Here is a 20,426-nt window from a genome sequence, read left to right as displayed (position 1 = left end):
GCGAGCGGGATCCGTATGGACGTGTCTGGACCTAGAAGAGTCATTTTGCAGACAGACAGCCTAGAGTAAGTGGGGTGAGTTGTGCCCCTGCTCTAGGGAGCAGCCAGCTTTGTGTGTTTTCTGGCTGTGGGTTCTTGTGGTAAGGTTTTGGATTTTAAGAAATCTAATGTTGTGGCCTTCCAGCAAGAGTATTTTTTGGTTTTATCTCTCTTCTCTGTTTGCATGCTGTGAACATAATCCCAAATTTATTATGTTTACAATCTCATGGTTTTGGGGCCTGAGATGTGATTTTTGAATGCTTGGGCTGGCAATGCTGAAAACACATATTTCTCTCTGCCTGCCCTGGTCCTAATTATTCAAATACGCTGCTTCTCACCCTAGTTACAAGTACAGTAAAATGAAGAAGTGCTATTACTGCCACAGCATTGTGGGCAGCCTGACTGGGAAAATGTCATATAAATAAGACTCTGGAGACATTTGAAACAGGAACAAATATGGGTGATTAAAGAAGAAAATCCATGTGGTTGCAATAGTATTTCCTTTTTTTTTTAATTGCTTCATTTCCTATCTGTCTTCCCCGAAATACAAAACAACTAATATGCATTAAAGTTGTGATGGAAGAGCAAGGGTGTGTATTTGTAGTTTACTTGCTAGAGCTGGTTGGAAAATGTTTTTTCCCACTCCCTGGAAAATTTCAATTTCTCAGTGGAAAATTGACAAACTAGATCAATGCTGGTGCTGAAAGGGAGTTGCAGTTTGGGTGTGTTGTGCTCCCATAGTCATCCATAGGTCAGGCTCCCTGACTGGACTATGTATCCCACAATGGCGGATTTAGAGTTAATGGGACCCTGTGCGCAGCTTCATTTTTGGGGCCCCCCGAGGGGGCCCAGCCAAGAAAAAGAACATTCCCTCTTATCTCTCCCGACCCCCATTTTTCATCCTTTTTTTCTTTATCCTCCTCCTATATTGTAAGTAATAGGAAGTAAATGAAAATAAAGTGAAGTATCTTGATTGTTTTTGCAGTCTAACTTTTTTTTCACAGACCACTTGAAAAGTGCTGAGGGTCTCGGCAGACCACTTAATAATCTTTCCAAATATTGTTTGTACCGTTAGCAAACTATTATAAAGTGCTTTGGATAAGAGTGCTTTATTAAAAAAAAAACATAACCTTTCCTTGGTACACCTGAATGGAGTTTTTGGACCACAGTTTGAGAACTTCTGGTCTAGATGAAAGTTTGTATTTGCATTACGCTAACATGAAAAATGTGTAAAAATAAAAAGTATAGATGATGCATGAATGGAAAAATAAGTTAATTTCCTCTGAAGAAACTTATTTAATTTGAATTATTTTTTTATTCAGATAGCTTTTTTCTACACTTTTTCTTTACAGAATCATCAATTAAGTCATCATAAGTAATATTTTGTAAACAGTCACTTTCAGCTGTCAATATTGCTGAATTTGTCAAATGTTCCTGACTCATCATATTTTGCAAATAATTTTTAACTTCTTTCAATACAGAAAAAGAATGTTCACCAGAAGCATTTTTGACAGGTATTGTTAAAAATATTTTCAGAAAGGTTTCTACATTTGGAAAGGTTGCCTGCAAACCATCATGTACAAGTCTATACAAATCAGATGGTGATCTCAAAGTGCAGACCTCATCATTTTTGATAAAATAAATGAAATCTTTCACTTCATCTTCAAAAAGATTTATGTCTATGTCCTCTCGGTAGAATTCACTTAATTTCTTGCTGTAGTGGTTTTTAGCATTTTCATCCAAACATCTGTCAAAAAACATGCAAAATAAATCAACAGTTTTCTTTAGAGATTTGCCTCTACTCTGCAATTGCACTATTATTGTGTCACAAATAACATTGCCTGTTTCAACGATGATCTTCTCTTTCCCTTTTAAATTGATTTCACTGTCTCTAGTTTCATCGAAAAGTAACTCCCTTTTTTTTTATGCTCCTCAACAGATATATCAGAGGAACTTATCTTTTCTATTAATGTTAGTGCCTCTGCTTCCACAGAGCTATAGTCATTTTGAACTTCCATGACAAAACTTGTAACTGAGGCTAACAATTGTGCAGCATTCAGTAAATTTGTATCAACCTTTTGCAGCAATTTGCTGATGGCATTAATTCTTTGAAGAAATGGTTCCACAAAAGAGTAAGAACAGCAATATCGTACTTTTCAAACTTTTCTACTAAGGATTTTGCTTCAGTTTTCGCATGTGGTTTTTCATAATTTGATGTGGCTATGTCTAATAAGGTTTTCTTTATAACATCATAGCTCATTTTCAAAGTCAAAACAGCATCTTCATGAGCAGACCACCTGGTCACAAATTCTTTTGACTTTCAAATCTTTTCCATTTGCCTGCTCCAAGCATGATTGTAGCATAGTCCACCGATGCGGGGAAACTGAAAAAAACGGAATACATGTTTTGAATGAAGTCAAAAATATGTGTAGCTCCCTCACAAGTTTCGGCTGTAGCATTGAAGATTAAATTTAAGGAATGGCTGGAACATGGTATGAATAAAGCAGAAGGATTTGCATTGTTCAGTCTTGCCTGTAGACCTGAATATTTTCCTGCCATATTTGTGGTGTTATCAAAGCTCTGCCCATGACAATTTTTGATGTCCAAACCTAAATTTGCAATGATTTCCAAAACACTTGTCTCTAGGCATTCATAAGTGTGGGATTTTAGCAGGACAAAACAAAGAAATTGCTCTACAACTTCACCGTTGCGGTTAAACATATCTTAAAATCAGCGTTAATTTGTCTACATGATTCACATCTGCTGTTGAATCGACTATTCTGGTATACTACTTGGCATCCTTTACTTCATCAATGAATTGGTTTCTGAGCTGCTCTGCCATTATAGTGATGAATTCATTGTAAATTTGGTGCATTAAAAAGTTGGTTTTCCCTGAGCCAGAATACTGATTTTTCAAATGTTCATTGAGAAAATTGTCAAATTCACTAAGATATTGAAGGCAGGTTCAGAATTACCTTTTCTATTTGAAAACAATGACTCATCACGTCCTCTTAGAGGTAGTCCCAAAGAAGACAGCAGTTTGACCCTGACAACAACACGTCTCAGCACTTTCCTCCAATAAGAACACTCTTTTTCAAACTGAGCCAATAACACAGAATCAATTCTTCCAGATACTTTACACCTATGAATGAACTTACGCATAGCATTAATATGAGCTTTGGAAGTTTCATGATCAGCAATATGTCTTGCAATGTTTCTCCAATTAGAGTACCCATCAATAAATGTTTGTTTTCCTTTACCATGATCAGGGAATAATTTGCAACCAAAACAGTAGACTGCCTTGGTGGTTTCTGAAAAAATTACCTAATTTCTCATTTCTGTCATCCCATTTTTCTTCATTCTTAGAAAATGGGACTCATGAAGACCTCTAAATTGCTTTCGACCTCCAACCTCATACTCTCTTAAATTTTCCATATTACCTAAGTTTTTCAGTTTATTTACTAAGAAAAATTCTATCATATCCAATGAAACAGATTTTGGCCATAATGCAATGTCTTCAGAGTAGGTTTCTTCCCTTACTTTGACAACATTACCAATATTTTGTAGTTCCAGTGACACTTCAGAGTCCACTTGTTCAACTTTTGCAGTCGTCATAGTATCCCCACAACTCGGCAAGTGATAAGATAATTCAGATGTTTCCTCGCCTATACTTTCTGGTGATTGTCCACTATTCAATCCTTCAAGCTTTTTAAAATAAGATGACAAACTATCTTAGCTTAGCTTTGTCTTCTTGCCTCGCCTTCATTTATTTTGTGCTTTTGACTGCCAGACTCATAGTGTTGCTTCATTATTTTTAAAAAGCTGACCTTGATTTAGGCAGATTAAAAATGTCTGAAAGAGCAGGGGTGTAGCAACAGGTGGGCCTGGGTGGGCCGTGGACCACTCAGTTAGGTTTAACACCAGTGGCACTGGAACATTTTTAATAGTGGGGTATCTCATGATGTACTACAGTTTCCCCCCCTTGGAAAGGGGCATCAATGCATCATGCAGTTGTATGCCCATAATGCATCCTGGAAGATGTAGTCAGATTAGGGAGCCTGGCCCATAGAGGTGAATGGGAGCATGAGGCACCTAAACTACAACTCCCATGAGGCACCATGGCATTTCAGTATCAAAATATTTTGGGGGTTGGATATAATATGTTTTTGGATGAAAAGTGAAAATGTTTTAGTTTTCAGGCATTCAGTTTCTTGATGAAAGATCAAAAATTTCCATGGAAAGAACACATTTTCCACGGAAAAATTTCTTTATTTGAAAACATATTTTACGTCAAACAGGGTACCTTTCAACCACCTCCATTACTCTGCTTAGTACTGGTCCTCAGCTTTCATAGATCAGAAATAGTATGTGTGGAGTCGCTCCCATTGTTGTGTAAAGTAGTGGGTATGCAGCTGCAGAAACTCAGGGCTATCTTCCATTTTGGAAGGTAGATTTCTGGAATATACAGTGTTGGCTGTAGCTTACAGTGGGCTCTGATTGCCTGACTGTGTAAAGTGTAAATAGAAACAACGTAGTAGTCAAATACAAGCTCATTGTGCCTTAGCAAGAATCGCAGAAGGTATAGGAAATATTTTCCATATTACCTAATAGTGATGAAATACCTGGCCCGGTTAATACTAGATTCGATATTATACATTCACATGGAAGGAGAGTTACATATTTAGGCCAGGATTCTGAGCTGCACCTCCAAGAAATGCAGCATGGTCCGTGCGGCTCCAGGGAGGAGAAGGGGTAGAATGAGCAGATAAAAGTGGCTTTAAGACATCATTGAAATCTTCTGTTCTTACCTTACCAACGGCTGATGTAGCCCCTGGTGTAAGGTAAAGTGCAACCTGGAGCTGCCGTCTCCCTCCTCCTGCCCCTGACCCCATAGTAGTGTATATTACAGGGCCTCCTCTCCTGTTCCCAGTCATGCTCCCAGCAAGTGCCTTTGGCCCTTCATGTATCCTACCAGCTCCAGCATGAGGACACTTGGGATAGCCCTATGCAGTGCCTGCACTTGGGGTGTTCTCCCCCTGCTGGCTGCAGAGCTTTTATAGCCCTTGTTGTAGGACAATGGCGAGTGCCAAAATCTGCCCTTAATCTATGGCAGGCAGTAAGTACTTTATCTGATCCTGGTGGAGTGCTTCATCTGTTCACACTCCACACTGCAGTATGTAGTGGGTTGGATGCTGGCTAGTCCTGATCCTGTGGGGTGAGTGTTGATCCAGGCTAATCCTCAGAGTTGAGAGAATCTGTGCTAGTGAGTCATGTTGCCTTAAATTTGCTGTGTTAATGTCATAGGTCTTAAGCTTAAAGTAACTGAATTATCACCCGCCATCTTAGCAGCATAACGGTTCTGAAAGAGAGCTAACTTCTTTGCATGAGGGTTGCTTGTTATTGAGGGCATGATTCAAAGCCCACTGAAGTCAATGGAAAGATTTTAAGTGAATTCAGAGGGCTTAGGATAAGGCTCCAAATACATAAAGAACATATTGGAGCTGGGAGCACGGAATACAGAATGAGCAGAAATGCGTGTCACCGTGCAATGTAAATAAACTCTCTTGGTTATTGGTTACCGTTATAGTGGAGATGTGTTAAAAAAGTGGTGATAACAGCAGCACTTTTACTGCTAGAGCTAGGAACATTGTGCAAGCAAAGCAAATGTGGTTATTTTTGGGGGAAGAGGGGAGTTCACCACTTCTCCTGGTATGAGACATTTCTGAGATTTCAACCAAGTGTCGCTATAGTAAAAATGAGTGTCTGTAAACTGAACCAGCATTTTCAATCCAGCAGAGCACTTGCCCTCTTGTAGCACTTTCCCTCCAAGTCTCTCCAAATATGGTACACCAAAATTCAGTGAAATTAGCTTCATAAAATCCCTGGGAGATTCCTGTTTCACAGAGAGGTAAATGAAGACACAGAAGGGTAGAAGTATCATTTGTCCCTGACAAGTGTAACTAAGGGAATATGTAAAAAAACGAGAAGTCCTCGTGGCACTTTAGAGACTAACAAATTTATTTGGGCATAAGCTTTCGTGGGCTAGAACCCACTTCATCAGATGTATGAAGTAAAAGATACAGGAGCAGGTATAAAGGATGTGGGGTGCTTTACCAAGTGTTAAGTCAGTCTAACGAGATGAAATCAATTAACAGCAGGATACCAAGGGAGGTGAAATAACTTTTGAAGTGGTAAGAGAGTGGCCCAGTACAGACAGTTGACAAGAAGGTGTGAGTAACAGCAGGGAGAAATTAGTATTGGGGAAATTAAGTTTAGGTTTTGTAATGACCCAACCACTCCCAGTCTTTATTCAGGCCTAATCTGATGGTATCTAGTTTGCAAATTAATTCCAGTTCTGCAGCTTCTCGTTGGAATCTCTTTTTGAAGTTTTTTGTTGAAGAATTGCCACTTTGAGATCTGTCTACATAGCCCCACAGCTCAGAATACAGGAGTGTGTGAATAGCAGTGCACACCAAAGTGCTGCACTATAACTCCCTCATGTGAACATTGCAGGTGTGAATTGAAAGGTTCCTAGTTCACATTACTGTAATCAGAAGAAGATTATATTAACGCGAACTAGAAACCTTTTAGTTCATGCCTGGAGCAGCCATGGAAGGGAATTATAGTGCAGCACTTCGGTGTGCACTGCTGTTCACACACTGCTGTAGTCTGAGAGCCTGAGCCTGTGTCCATTGAAATTTAATGGGAAGACTCCTATTGATTCAATAGGCATGGAATCAGGTTCTGTGTGTCGGGTGTAAACACAAAATGGAAGTGATTACATTATCATGTGTGTCTCCTTTGCTCATGTCCGACCACATTTCATGCACGTGCACAGAGCTTTCCTAACATTTATTTTTAACCTCTTTACTTTGATGTCATTGTCTTTGCCTGGGAGAGACTTATTTTACCCCTGGTGTTTCCTCTTTTTTCCTGCACAGTTAATCATGTTTTAAAAAGGAACTATTTGCTTTGGGGGAAAGGGCAGAGATCTCTTATCTGGTTTGTTTAAACATTTAGGCCAAAATTTTCAAAGTAATCGAAGATATCTGGGCACCCAATTCCCATTAGAATGAATGGAGACTGGGTGTCCACATGCCTCTAGTCAAAATCTTAAAACATCAGCTGTAATATTTTGATTAAATCTGGTGCATTTAATTAGAAATTTCTATTTCATTATCAATCAGTGCTGGTTACACAGTTGCAAAAATGGGATATTAGTAAAATTACATGTAAAGAAGAAAACATATCAGGTGGTTCTGTGGCTTTAAAGTATCATGTTTATAGGTGGGTTCAGATCCTAACTTCCTTGCTGTTCAGTGGTGATGAGTTCCAGAATTTTGGATCCCAGTTCTCCAACTGACTCTGCATAAGCAGATTTCTGAGCCCTCCCACAGCCCCATGAAAGCCAATGAATGGGGGAGCTAGTTGAAAAAAGGGAATTTTTTTTTTGCTTGGAAAAAAAAATTCTGTTGAAAATTTTCAGAATTAGACATTTTTTGGACCAGCTGTATCAATGAGGATCTATGAAAGTGCAGGGGTCCACCGATATGGGCTCATTTTTCAGGATTGGATCCTTGGTTTTGTCAGACACTGGCTCAGTATTGGAACTCTGAAGAGGTTAAGATTCTAATTGCACTACTTCTTGTTATTCATTACATTTACCTATATACTGTTCATAAATTATTGTGTTGCCACTTATTTAAATAATTTTATAAGTGCAATGTATAAAATATGTAAGCTGACTCTTGGGCAGGTAGTACATGCCTTAAATCCAACAGATCTAAACTGCTCCCTATATTCGCAAACTTTAGACAGAAAAGTTGAAATCTGTAAATACTTTAGGGTTCCAGAAAACTGTGGTGTTGGAGTTGCTTTAATTTCTTAAAAAACAGTCCAATGTGATTGATTAGCAGGGCATGATTAAGAGTCATATATTTACAATGCACTGAATATGGCCCATTTCCCCTACTCTTGAATAGCTTGTGTGAACTCAATCATTGAGTTTATAACTTAAACGATGATGCTTTCAAAAATATCCCAAACTACTTATCCCCTCTCCAGGTGTATCTTCTGGTTGTCAGCTTTTATTCAATAAAGCGCTTAAGCACATGCTGCAGTGCTCAGCTGGATTGGGGCTTTGGGCTGTAAGGCCATGATCTACAGCCATTGAAGTCAATGGAAGGACTCCTTTTTATTTTTACTGGGCTTTGGATCAGGAAACAACTTAAAGCCAGTCTTTGTCCTTTTTACATATTATGCTGAGCATATTGTTGGTACTAAACTAATAATAATAATTAAAAAGAACTTTTAAAAACCATTAATATTTTATTAGCTATGCATTAACAAATAAAATACTTGCAGCAACCAGCAACAAGCAATCCAGAAACAAACAAACAAAAATCCTTTATACACTGCTTTAAAAACGTGCTGGGTGCTTCCCATAAGACCTAAGAGGTTCTTGCCCTAAAGAGGTTTCAAACCAAATATATACTTATATACAGTATAAAAGAACATGCTGCTGTATCAGAAAGAATGGAAAAACAAAAGCATTCCTCAGTTTACACTGGACTCTAAGAGTAACCCAACATACAGTATATCAAATATCAAGGCCGGCTCCAGGCACCAGCTGAGCAAGCTCGTGCTTGGGGCGGCAGATTCTACGGGGCGGCATTCCGCCCAAAACTAGGGTGGCACGGCTGTATTTTTTTTGTTTTTTTTGTTGTTGTTGGCTGCTCTGGCTGCCCTGTAGGGTTTTTTGTTTTGGTTTTCCCCTACTTTGCCGGCCACGCCATTATTTCTCTCTCTTCCCCCCCCCCCGCCCGCTTTGCTGGTGTTCTTTCCCCACTTTGCTGCTCCAGCTGCCCCGTTTTTGTGTTGTTCCCCTCCCTGCTTTGCCGCTCCAGCCACGCTGTTTCTTTTTTTCCCCTGCTTTGCTGCTCCGGTGGCCCCGCTTTTTTTTTTATTTTTTGCTCGGGTCAGCAAAAAAGCCAGAGCCGGCCCGGTCAAATATTGTCCATTACTATCTATCAGCTGGACCATGGACTTTACAGAGATTGCTTTTTCCTTAAAAGTATGCATGTGTGTGCATAGAGGTATATTTATATTCACAACCACACTTTAATTGTCTACATTTCTATCAAATTATCTGTCCTTAAATTCTTCTTTTCTTCCTGGTGCTGTTTTTCTCTTTTTTTTTTTTCTTAATTCTGCTGCAATATTGTTTTTACATGTTGTTCAGTTGTCACCATTAAAGCTGTACTTTTAAAAAATAATAAATGCCAAGCAAAAGAAATGTCTGGCATTCAGGTACGCTCACACGTTATATTTGACTCCCATCTTTTCATGTGCTGTACATGTATTCCTGCTTACTGTATTTTCCACTCCATGCATCTGGTAAAGTGGGTTATATCCCATGAAAGCTTATGTCCAAATAAATTTATTAGTCTCTAAGGTGCCACAAGGACTCCTCATTGTTTTTACTGGTACAGACTAATACGGCTACCCCCTGAAGCCTGGAGAAGGTGTATTTCTAACGGTGTACTAACTAAACTTTTCACAGAAGGACAGAGGCATCCTGGTCACTGGTATTCTGGGTCTGGTTGCTGCTTAGCATGCTTTCTGGAGTGGTAGTTAGAGAGCTAGCCTGGTATTGGCCGCAGGGCCCACAGAGGCACATAAATGAGCAGCACTTTAGAAACAAGTGACAAAGGTACTTCCTGAATTTTTCCCCAGCAAAAGCGTAGATAACGGGATTGAGACAACAGTGACTGAATGCTAGTGTTTCAGTCGCATGCATTGCATAGTCTATAAATTCGTGGCATTGGTTAACCAATTTATAGTGTCTTAAAGTTTCCAGAAAAATCAGTACATTGTATGGGGTCCAAAAGAGGAAAAACACAATCACCACCACTAAAATTAGTTTGATGGCTCTTTTTTTTTTTGTGATTTTTGCAGGAGAGCAATGTCCTGATGATCCCAAAATAGCAATAGCTTATGATGCAGGCTGGGATAAGGAATCCTAAGACATTCATTGCTACATTGCAGAAAATAGGCCAGATTTCCTTAAGATCATCAGGGTACCTCGGAGTGCATTGTTCTGCTGTCTCCTGGGTGAACACAAATTGTGGCACTGAGACTAAAATAGCCACCGCCCACACCCCAAAAGTGGTAAGACAGCCATGGCTGACTGTTCTGGCTTTCAGAGAAAATGCTGCACGAACTATGGCCAGGTATCTATCAATGCTTATGACAGTGATGAAAAACATGCCCCCAAAGAAACCCACATAATAAAGCGAGGAGATGATTTTGCATGGAATGTTCCCAAGCGTCCATCCACGCATCACATAGAAAGCCCAGAAAGGAAGAGAGATCACAAAGAGCAGGTCCGAGATAGCCAAGTTCAAGAGAAAAATGTCTGTGATGCTCTTCTGTCGGCTGCCCTTCACGATGGCAAAAACCACCAGGAAGTTCCCCACCAGGCCAAGAACAAACACAGGGGCATATAAGGCTGGCAGAAATACTTTCCCAAATGCCTGGATGTTTACTTGATCACAAACTGCAGCTGCTTCATCATAGGTAAATTCAGTTGTCACCTCAGGGAGTTCCTGGGTCATGATGAGTGATTGCCTTGCAAAAGAAAATATAAAAGGAAAATAGTCATCAGAGAGGTAAATCCAGCAACCTGAAAAATACAGTTAAGTGAGCAAGCCAGGTCCTCTTCTTGGAGACAGTGAATCAAGAGTTGGCCTCCACAAATAATGCCTTAAATAAATCTATTCATCAGCATAAAATGTAGGACACCCTGAGCACTGGTAGATGTAGCATTTAAGGATTTCTATAAACAGTTCTGTTTGTGGGGGATGATAAAAACCAGTGAGGTGCCCATGCTGCTCGCATAAAGCATGTGTTATTTTAATGGGTTGGCTCCTTTGTTTGATTGCAAATAATCTTTTTTTTAATGTAGGAAACTCACAGGAATTTTGTATAACATGAATACGTGATACAGAAGCCCAGTAACAGCACAGAAAGAATGGCCTGTGAAAGCCCACGATGAAGGGGCAATGTTACTGGTGTTCAAACCAATCTCTGGATCAGAGGAGCTACCCCCTTAATCATGCTCCCACCATCCTCTGACAAACAAAAAGAAAAGGTAGATTGGACTTTTGCATGCTTCATTGTTGTTCATTTGTATAGCAGTGTTGCCCAGAGGCCCCAGTTTAGATCAGGCCCCGTTGTGTTAGGCACTGTACAAACGTAGTAAAAGACGAAGATTTCAGATGCTTCAATAGAAGTCACAAGAAACTGCACTATGGATCATTAGGAATTCATTTGCCCACAGAGGGTGTTTCCTTGTAATGCCAAGTCATCGGTGATTGATTTCTGCCATGCGGCGTGAAGTTTATCTCTTATTTCGTAATAATTTATCAGCTATTTTCTGTGCTAGCTGGCAGCTGCGGCTTTGTTTTACAGCATCTCCCTGTGCAAAGTTCAAACCTGCTCTACTCCGAAACATTTGAAATGAAAAGTTCTCTTACACATTTAAAATCCTCTTTGGGATTTTGGCACAGGAAAGAGGGCTGGGAAAGGGCTAACGGTGAAGGGTTCTCTGACTGCTGCTAGCTGTAAGGCTAGAGCAGGGAGTAGGTGAGGCAATGTTAGCAATAAGCAGAAATCATCCTTAGCCTGCTCTTTCAGTGCCAATGCAGGTAGCATTCTCACTTAAATCAATGGGCCGGCCTGCAGAGTCCATCCAGCAGCCACCTCTATGTGACTGGATTTAAATTCAGTTGTCTCTATGCATTGATCATTCTATAAAAAGGTGAACGGGGAGAAGAAATCTGACGCTAGCAAAGGCATAGTAAGCACCAATGAAGTTAGAAAAATTCTAACTGGAAATGCTCTGTAAATCTTTACCAGTGGGAGTAATTATTGGAACAGTTTACTAACGGGATGTGATACATTCTTCCTTACTGCATGTATACTGCATGTCCTTACTAGTTCAGCCACAAAGTATTGGGATGCTGTAGAAATTACTGAGAGAAATCAATGGCCTCTGTATGCAAGAGGTCAGACTAGGTAATTATGATGGGCCCTTCTCATCTGATCTGATTTTTTTACTTGGATACACAGCTCTGATGGACACTGCAGTATCCTGGCTGACAGGATGAGCAATGGCTGTAATACTCAAATCATTCTCTCTGACACCATAGCAAAAGTGATCTCTGCTCTGGTCTGCCTGCTCTCATGATGCTGAGGTTTTTCTTGGACATCTGCCCATCACACAGTAGGTCACATGTGACTCTGATCTATAGGGTAAGTTTATCCAGCTAGTCCCAAATGTCTGATCAATAGGACTTGTAAATACGGCTAGTTCCTGAAGCTGATTCTTGAGGTTTAACAGCATCTGCTAGCTACCTCCTCATCTCTATGCTGCATTTGATCCCCAGGTGTGTTGTTTGACATTCACTATTTTGAGACAGGGAACTTATGTGGTTTTTTTCTTTTTACTTTCTCTCCCCCTTTATGGGCCTCCTTCTGTGCCGACCCTCTCTCAGTGATATAGGCTTAACCACTCTGCTTGTGGGTTCCTTTGGAAAGTTTCAATACCATACCACACGCACAGCTGTGTTTGACAGACAGTGGCTTTCATGCCCTAGGGCATGTTGAGTCTTGGGTGGAATTGCAGACACACAGTTGGCTGGTTGTACACTTACTTACCCATATTGCACATGCAATTAGAATGTGTGAGTACATAGTCACCTCCTTGTGTCTTTCCATAGCTTCCTATTTTGTGTATGTAACATAGGCACCTCTTTTTTGAAACATTGGCTCTTATGGTAACACTGTACTCAGTTAGGCCAGTGCCCCTTAACTGGTGGTTCATACCCCCACCCCCCCCAGGAAAGCTCATTATGATTAGTAGTACCAGTCGGTATGTATGTATGTAAGTTATGAAAGACAATCCAGGAGGTCATGGGATGTTGAAAATATTATTACAGTCTAAAGTGAAGAGAATCTCCCTCTCCCTGCAAACCCTGAACCCTTTGCAGTTGGGATTCTCTGTCAGCCTCTTGAAACACATACACAAAAATTCTATAGGCTTATCATTGTTCTATTTATTGCAAATGTAAGAGCATTTTGAAAAATGTTGATCCCCAGTAAGGGATCTCATTTGAAGAGGCTGAGAAACACTGCACTAGGCTAGAAATGTTTGTAACAACCTCTCACTCAAACACTTGCCTTCGTAGAATACAGTAAACATTAAATCAACTTCTGCTTCTTTCTCAAACCATCTCTCTTCCTTTTTTAAATTTTTTTTCTCCAGCTCATTTTATTGTAGTCTACTTCCTCTGGTCCCAGCCACAGCCCTGCTCTATTTTTATGCCTACCAAGCTTCCAAAAACATAGCTGTAAAACATATTCTGGTTTTCGGTTTCAGGTAAGAGATGATATACTGCCCTGCCAACCAGGGCCAGATTAAGGCGGGGGCTTTAGGTGCTGCAGCCCAGGGCCCCAGCTCAAGGAGGGGCCCCATAAAAATAAATCAAAGGCAGTGATCTCCAACTTCATGCTGCTAAAAGTCCTGTGGTGCAGCGGGCTGCTCAGGCAGGCTGCCTGCATGCCATGTCCCCATGCTGCTCCTGGAAGCGGCCAGCTGCTAGCACGTTCCCAGCCAATGGGAGCTACAGGGGAAGCGCTTGTGGGCGCAGGCAGCGCACAGAAACATGCTGTCCCCCTCCACTTCAGGGGCCACAGAGATGTGTCTGCAGCCGGCCGCTTCTGGGAGTGGCATGGGGCTATGGCAGGCAGGCAGCCAGCCTGAGCCCTGCTGTGCCACTGGCTGAGAGCCACCTCTGGTAAGCACCTCCCAGCCAGAGCCTGCACCTAACACCCCCTCCTGCACCCCAATTCCCTGCCCCAGCCCTCTCCTGCATCAGTCTCCCTCCCAGATTCTGCACCCCAATTCCCTGCCCCAGCCCACTCTAGCATCAAACTCCCTCCCAGGAAAACAACTTGTATACAGAGGCCCCACAAAATCCAATAGCCCCGGGCTCACTGTTCATCTGGCCCTGCTGCCAACACACTCTTTCTCACATCAGTGATTCTCAAGCATTCTATACTGTAGTGCAGTGGTCTCCAACCTTTTTACACCCAAGATCACTATTTGAATTTAAGAGCAACCCCGGATCCACCCTGCCCCTTCCCCAAAGCCCTGCCCCACTCACTCCATTGCCTCCCCCGTCACTCACTCTTCCCCACCCTCACTCATTTTCACCGGCCTGGGGCAGGGGGTTGGAGGGCGGGGGGGTGGGCTCTGGGAGTTTGGGTGCAGGAGGGGGATCCAGGCTGGGGCAGAGTGTTGGGATTCAGGAGGGCATACACGGTGCTGGCTCTGGGAGGAGAGTCAGGGCTGGAGGTTGGGGTGCAGCCTCCCTCCAGGCAGCATTTACCTCCAGCAGCTACCAGTTCGCTGCGCAACATGGCTGCGCATAAGGCAGGCTCCCTGCCTGCCCCAGCTCCACGCCACTCCTGGAAGGGGCCAATATACCCCTGCAGCCCCTGGGAGGGGGGCGGGTGGCACATGGCTCTGCATGCTGCCCCTCTCTGCAAGCCTTGCCTCACAGCTCCCATTGGCCACAGCTCCCTTTCCTGGCCAATGGGAGGTGCGGGGGTGGTGCTTGCAGGCAGGAGCAGCATATGGAAGGAGACTCCTGCCCTCTCCCCCTCGCCCCCAAGTGAGGCCATGCTGGCCTCTTCCGGGAGTGGTGTGAGGCTCGAACAGGCAGGGAGCCTGTCTTAACGACAGCCCCACCGAAGATCGCGATTGACCAGTTGGTGACCACTGCTGTAGTGTATATGTGTATAAATGTAAATATACATATATATATATATATATATATATATATATATATATATATATATAAAAATAGTTTTGCAATCTTTAGTGGCCATGAACCACATGCCTGGTGAAAAGAGAGCAAACCCAGTTTACATTTCTCATCTTTCTAGTCAAATTGCTTACTCATTTCAACATGATGTTACAAAAACTCATGCTAACCACTTTTAGACCATGCTAAGAGCCTGCGGGGGTTGTCTCTATGGTGCAGAAATGTGTAATATGGGGGCATGATTTCTACATCTCACTAACATCTTAGGCATTAATTCGTGCATGTAGACCATGCTGTTGCACACTAGAAGTTCCCCAGTGCTCTTTAATGAAGTGCTGTGGTACTATGTTAAAATGCACAAGGGGACTACAGATCAATTAATGAGCAAAATGTTAGTGTGCTTTAGAAAACACAGTTCTGTAGAGTGCATTATCCCCCTATGTAGATGTGCCTTGAGTTACAGGCATTACTGCTGACAAGTCAAAAACAGACCTTTTAGCCAAAGGTCTATTTTAGACATTCTCACTCGGATGCTAATTTAACACCCTGCTGAGACAGCGAGTGAGGAGTTTTCACACCTCAGTCACACTCTTCACACTCTTGTTTGATGTGCTCATCTAAACAAACAATGGCTTCAGTGCATCCATCACAGTTGTGGGTTTTCTCTGTGTTTCACAGCAGGGAGGTGTATTTAGATAATACTGAATAATTTATGCCAGTACTGGCCCTGGACAAGCCTTAACTTATAGTGGGGACCTATGTGAAGACATTCGGATGCCTAGGCAGTCCCACCCTAGTTATTCTCAGCCATCGCCCTTCCCACACACAGATGTACCTGCTTCTGCATACCCGTGATTACACCCATCTGCCTCTTGCCTGCCTGGGATCCGCTTGAAGGCTGGTGTGTGTTTCTCTTTCAATGAAGTTCTATGGCTTCTGGTGATGCCTCTGTGATGCTGGCAGCTCTTGCCAAGCATCTTGTCAAGGCTGCAGGCATTATCTAAGAATGGACAAACTCCTAGTTGGAGACCAGACCAGTTCACTTGTGTGTATTGAGTTGCTCAAAATAGGTATCAGTCATAAGAATGTGTGTAGTGGTTAGAGTCTATACAATGCTTGTTAATTGCTGCATGCAGTCATCTCACATGTACTGTCTGTATTCCATGCTATAAGGAAACATGTAAGCTTTCCTTTATAGCTTTTTGAAAATGTTTGCTTTAAACTTGTGAACTCAGATGGGAAGAATCAAGAGTGATTCCCTCTGCCTGTCCAGAAAAACTGTCAAAATCAGGTGGGCGGTCAAGGACCAGCGCAATACAAAGGAATGGTTAATGGCCTGTCACACCTTGGAAATGCTACATGCAAGGAAGCTCATCCTATAGTCTTAGGCTATGTCTACACTGGCAATTGAACGACAAAACTTTTGTCTTTCAGAGGTGTTAACCCCAACCCCACCCCAAAGACAAAAGTTTTGCCGTGGCAAGTACCAGTGGGAACAGTGTGTTGTCGGCAGAAGCAACAATATGAATGCCGCTCATTGGGGGTAGAAGTTTTTTGTCGGCAGGAGAGCCGACAAACAGCCCTGTCGCTAACAACTGTGTAGTGTAGACGTAGCCTTAGAGACTGAATTAAATAAAATAAAACAAAGTCACAGGAAAATTTTCCATCTCTTTGCTGTTTGAACTCTCTCAAGGCCAGAGACATTGATTCCCAGGGGTTATCCCCTGGATCTGCTCTGAAAGACACTTTGACTTGATCAATCATTAGAACTGTCACTTTTAGGATTTAGGCTATGTCTACACTACACAGCTTTTAGCGGCACTGTTGTGCCACTTCCACCATGTCGCTAGATGTTTTAGATGTTTTAGATGTCAAAGTCCCATTTTCAAAAGTAACTTAAGGCAGATCTACACTTAAAATGCTGCCGGTGTGCCTCTGTAGCGCTTAAGTGAAGATGCTTCTCCCATTGGCGTAGTTAATTCTCCTCCCTAAGAGGTGGTAGCTATGTCAATGGGAGAAGCATGAGAGGTTAGGTAGACCTAATTACATCGTTTGGGGATGTGGATTTTTCACACTGAGCGGCGTAGTAATCCTGATCAAAGTCTGTAGTCTCTCTTGCGTCTCATTGACAGTCAGTGGGACTCCTAAGTCTCAAAGAACCAGATTTAACAGTATTTAGGTGCCTAAAGATGCAGGTAGGCACCTGATGGGGTTTTTATAAGCACTTATACACCTAATTTCCATTGATTGCCTGATAATTCCATTGAGGTGGTTGGTGTTTTGCTGTTAGCCTTACAGGATGATAATTGCTAGGCTCACTCCACTTTTCTTTTATTTGAAAATATGTATTATATTCCAGTGGTTCAATGGTGGGTGGGGAAATGTCTAGATAGGGGCGGGTCTATGTTTTTTGCCACCCCAAGCATGGCAGTCAGGCAGCCTTCGGTGGCATTTCTGCAGGCGGTTTGCTGGTCACATGGATTCAGCGGAGTTTCTGCGAGCGGTCTGCCGGTCCCGTGCCTTCGGCGTACCCGCTGCCTAATCGCCACCAAAGCCGCGGGACTGGCAGACCTCCCACAGGCGCACCACCGAAGGCAGCCTGACTGCTGCCCTCACAGCAACCAGCAGGCCACCCCCCGCAGCTTGCGACCCCAGGCATGCGCTTGCTGCCCTGGTGCCTGGAGCCGCCCCTGTGTCTAGAGGGTCCAGCCCTCTCCCTCGTCCCCCCCGTTGGCCCCTGACCAGAACTGGGAGGCATAATAGCAGAGCCCCTTCCCTGCTGGGATGACGGGGTAGCCAGGCTAAATTTGAGGGGCATTGTGAGCTTGTGCTCCTGCTTGGCTTCCACACCTTTGACGTCTTTCCTGCACCCTATGGGCACTGGGCACCCCCAGTCTCTGTGGAGAAGTGGATCAGGGGCCACTGGGAAATCTCAGATGGATGGAGGGGTTGGATATGGGATTTTGGTGCTTCCTAGGGAAGAAGAAAGACAGTAGGCTTCCAGAACTGTCCGCCCCTTGTGGGGAGATGGTGCTATTCAGCCTGACTGCCTCTCTGGGTAAGAGCTTGGGGCTGGGCGTGGAAGTGGAGAGACCACAGGGCTGGGTGCAGGGCAATGTGAAGGAAAGAGTGTGAAGCTAGGTGTGGGGCAGCAGGAGGGGAATGTGAGTGGAGTGAGTGCAGGGCCGAGAGTGTGGTCTGGGTGCAGAGGAAGTGAGAGAGAGCTCAGGACAGGGATGGGAGAGCAGCAAGGGGAATGCTCTGGGCTGAGCAGTGTGGGGAGAACGTTGGGCCCCCTTCTTATGAAATTTCTGGTTGTGGCCCTGCTACATTTGCTTCCCCCAGTCTGCTGACCTCCCCCGAGCAGTCCATACTTTTTAGAAATTAATTTTCCATGGTAAATATGTATGTTGGAGGATTCCTTGAATGCTTTTAAAATGCATGTAGACTGGATGGGCCAATTCATACAGATTCAATTTTTTTTTCTAAGTTTATCTTACTTGCTCTTTATCAGTAGTTCTTTCTACAGGGTCTTCCCTCCTTTCTATTCATTCAGATTTCTTTTCTGTGTTCTGTTGAAGACAAATTTCCACATGGAATTCATTATCCTGCCCTTTTGCAGTGACTGTTAATCCCACCTTCTCGTTCTTCCTTAAAATACCACACCTACTTACTTCCTTGCCCCTCCCTTTCCCTTGTTGTTGTTTGTATGATTATTTGTATGACGCCTTCCTTGAAATTAGAGATGAAAGTCTTGTTAAATCAGTTCATGTGCCTATCAATAAGGTACATTGCAGCCTGTCTTTTCCAGAACTGTCTAGCTAAGTTTTCAGTAATGGGGATTACAACCACTTCTTCCTTTTAGGGATTATTCCACCATCTAATAGGAATTGGTAAATCTTTCTTGGTATTCAGCCTTAACTTCCCTTGAAACAACTCCTTTCCCTCCTTGGTATTTTAATGAGATTCTTCATATAGTTGTAGATAGTGACTATGTTTATTTTTCATTATAGTTTAACCAGTTCACTACCCATGGGGTGCGCTACACTTACTGATGGTTTGTTGCAAGGGAACATATTTGGAAGCACTTGTTCGTCTTTCTGGAGGTGCATCTGTCTCATTACAGGTACCTATCTGACCTACATCACCATATTAGAGAAGCATATCAGAAACATAAATACATGTATCTTCACAACCCCGTGAGGTAAGCCTGCCTTTATTTATTAATTATCCCAGTTTTTCACAAATGGGAAGCTGAATCATAAACAGATCAAGCAATTTGACAAGGGTCACATGGAAAGTCTGTGCCAAAGCCAGGAATCAGATCTTTTGAGTCATTGTCTATACCGTAAGATCATCCTTCCACACCATACTTTCTCGCTTCCCTTCTCCTCTGTGCCATTTCCTCTGTATTAAAGGGATGTGCGTAGACATTGATGTTGTGGGGTGGTTATTTTTTGGACCATGTTGGGCAGCAATATACCCTGGCACCTGGTGTGTTTGTAAAATCTTAATACAAATCTAAAATAAAAAACAATACCCAGACGCCGTCAGATGACAGGGTAGATGGGTCCTTCAGTTCATCCCTCTGCTCTAGTGCTGGACTGTCCTACACACTAACTCCATGAGTGTTTCAATATGTCCTTAAAGATCTCTGGTGGTTGTGCTTAATTATTTCTCCAGGCAAATTATTCTACTGTCTACTTGATCTGACAGCAAGATATCTCCCCTCCACCTCCATAATGACTAACCTAACTTTCCATTTTCTAGTTTCATGGCTATTACCCATTATACTGTCACCTTTAAGAACCTTAAATGTCAACTCTGATACCAGGAGGTTGGTACCTACAGAGTTCCTTAGATACATAAAAGACCATTAGTAAATATCCCTCTTCTATGGCGTCACCTTCAAATTTACATAAAGCATAATTCTGTCTTACCTGAGGGTACGCTGCCGTGGAAAGTGAATATGTTCTTCTAGCTGACCCTGATTGTTCCTTAAAAAGATTTCTACTTCTTCTGTCGTCCTTTTGTGGTATTGGTAGTGTACAGCATCTATACAACCAGCTGCCGCTCAGCAGGGGAAATGAACATTTCCTGGGCTGAACTGCAAAATGTTCTTGGGCTATTCATCTAGTCATGCAATAATGTATTGCAGAGTCAGCTCTTTGCTCAGGTCACACACTGGTAGTAGGGTGGAATAATGAAACCAGGCAGAGTGTCGTGTTTTGGGGCATGACCCAAACCAGTGAGAGGTTCTGCCACTACTTTTCCTGGGCTGCTGCTCTAGCTCCCTGTCTGGATGCTCCCAGCCAGCATACGAGCATGCACCGAATGTCACTGTGTGTTAAGCAGCCCTGGTTCAGCAACTCTGACTCCACAAGCCTGCTCAGAGAATAAATATAAAATATTAGAATTAACTTAAGCTAGGTTAGAGAAATGTTTGTTGTAAAGAAAAGCCCTAACTCACAAGCAAAAGGCCTTGAAAGTAATAAGT

The 20,426-nt window shown here is 42.7% G+C and overlaps 1 protein-coding gene across 1 annotated transcript; it reads right to left on the bottom strand.

Annotated features, from left to right (window-relative positions):
- Positions 1–8,396: 8,396 nt before the first annotated feature.
- LOC127043845 (CX3C chemokine receptor 1-like) lies at positions 8,397–19,980 on the bottom strand. The gene is given in 3 exon segments (XM_050938058.1): positions 8,397–9,969; positions 9,971–10,667; positions 19,870–19,980. Coding segments are annotated over 2 exon segments (1,059 nt in total). The 5' UTR covers positions 10,655–10,667; positions 19,870–19,980; the 3' UTR covers positions 8,397–9,594.
- Positions 19,981–20,426: the final 446 nt, after the last annotated feature.

The sequence above is a fragment of the Gopherus flavomarginatus genome, chromosome 2, assembly GCF_025201925.1.
Source record: "Gopherus flavomarginatus isolate rGopFla2 chromosome 2, rGopFla2.mat.asm, whole genome shotgun sequence".
Lineage (NCBI taxonomy): Eukaryota > Metazoa > Chordata > Testudines > Testudinidae > Gopherus > Gopherus flavomarginatus.
The sequence above is the reverse complement of the archived record's forward strand: the minus strand, read 5'-3'. Positions and strand labels throughout refer to the sequence as shown.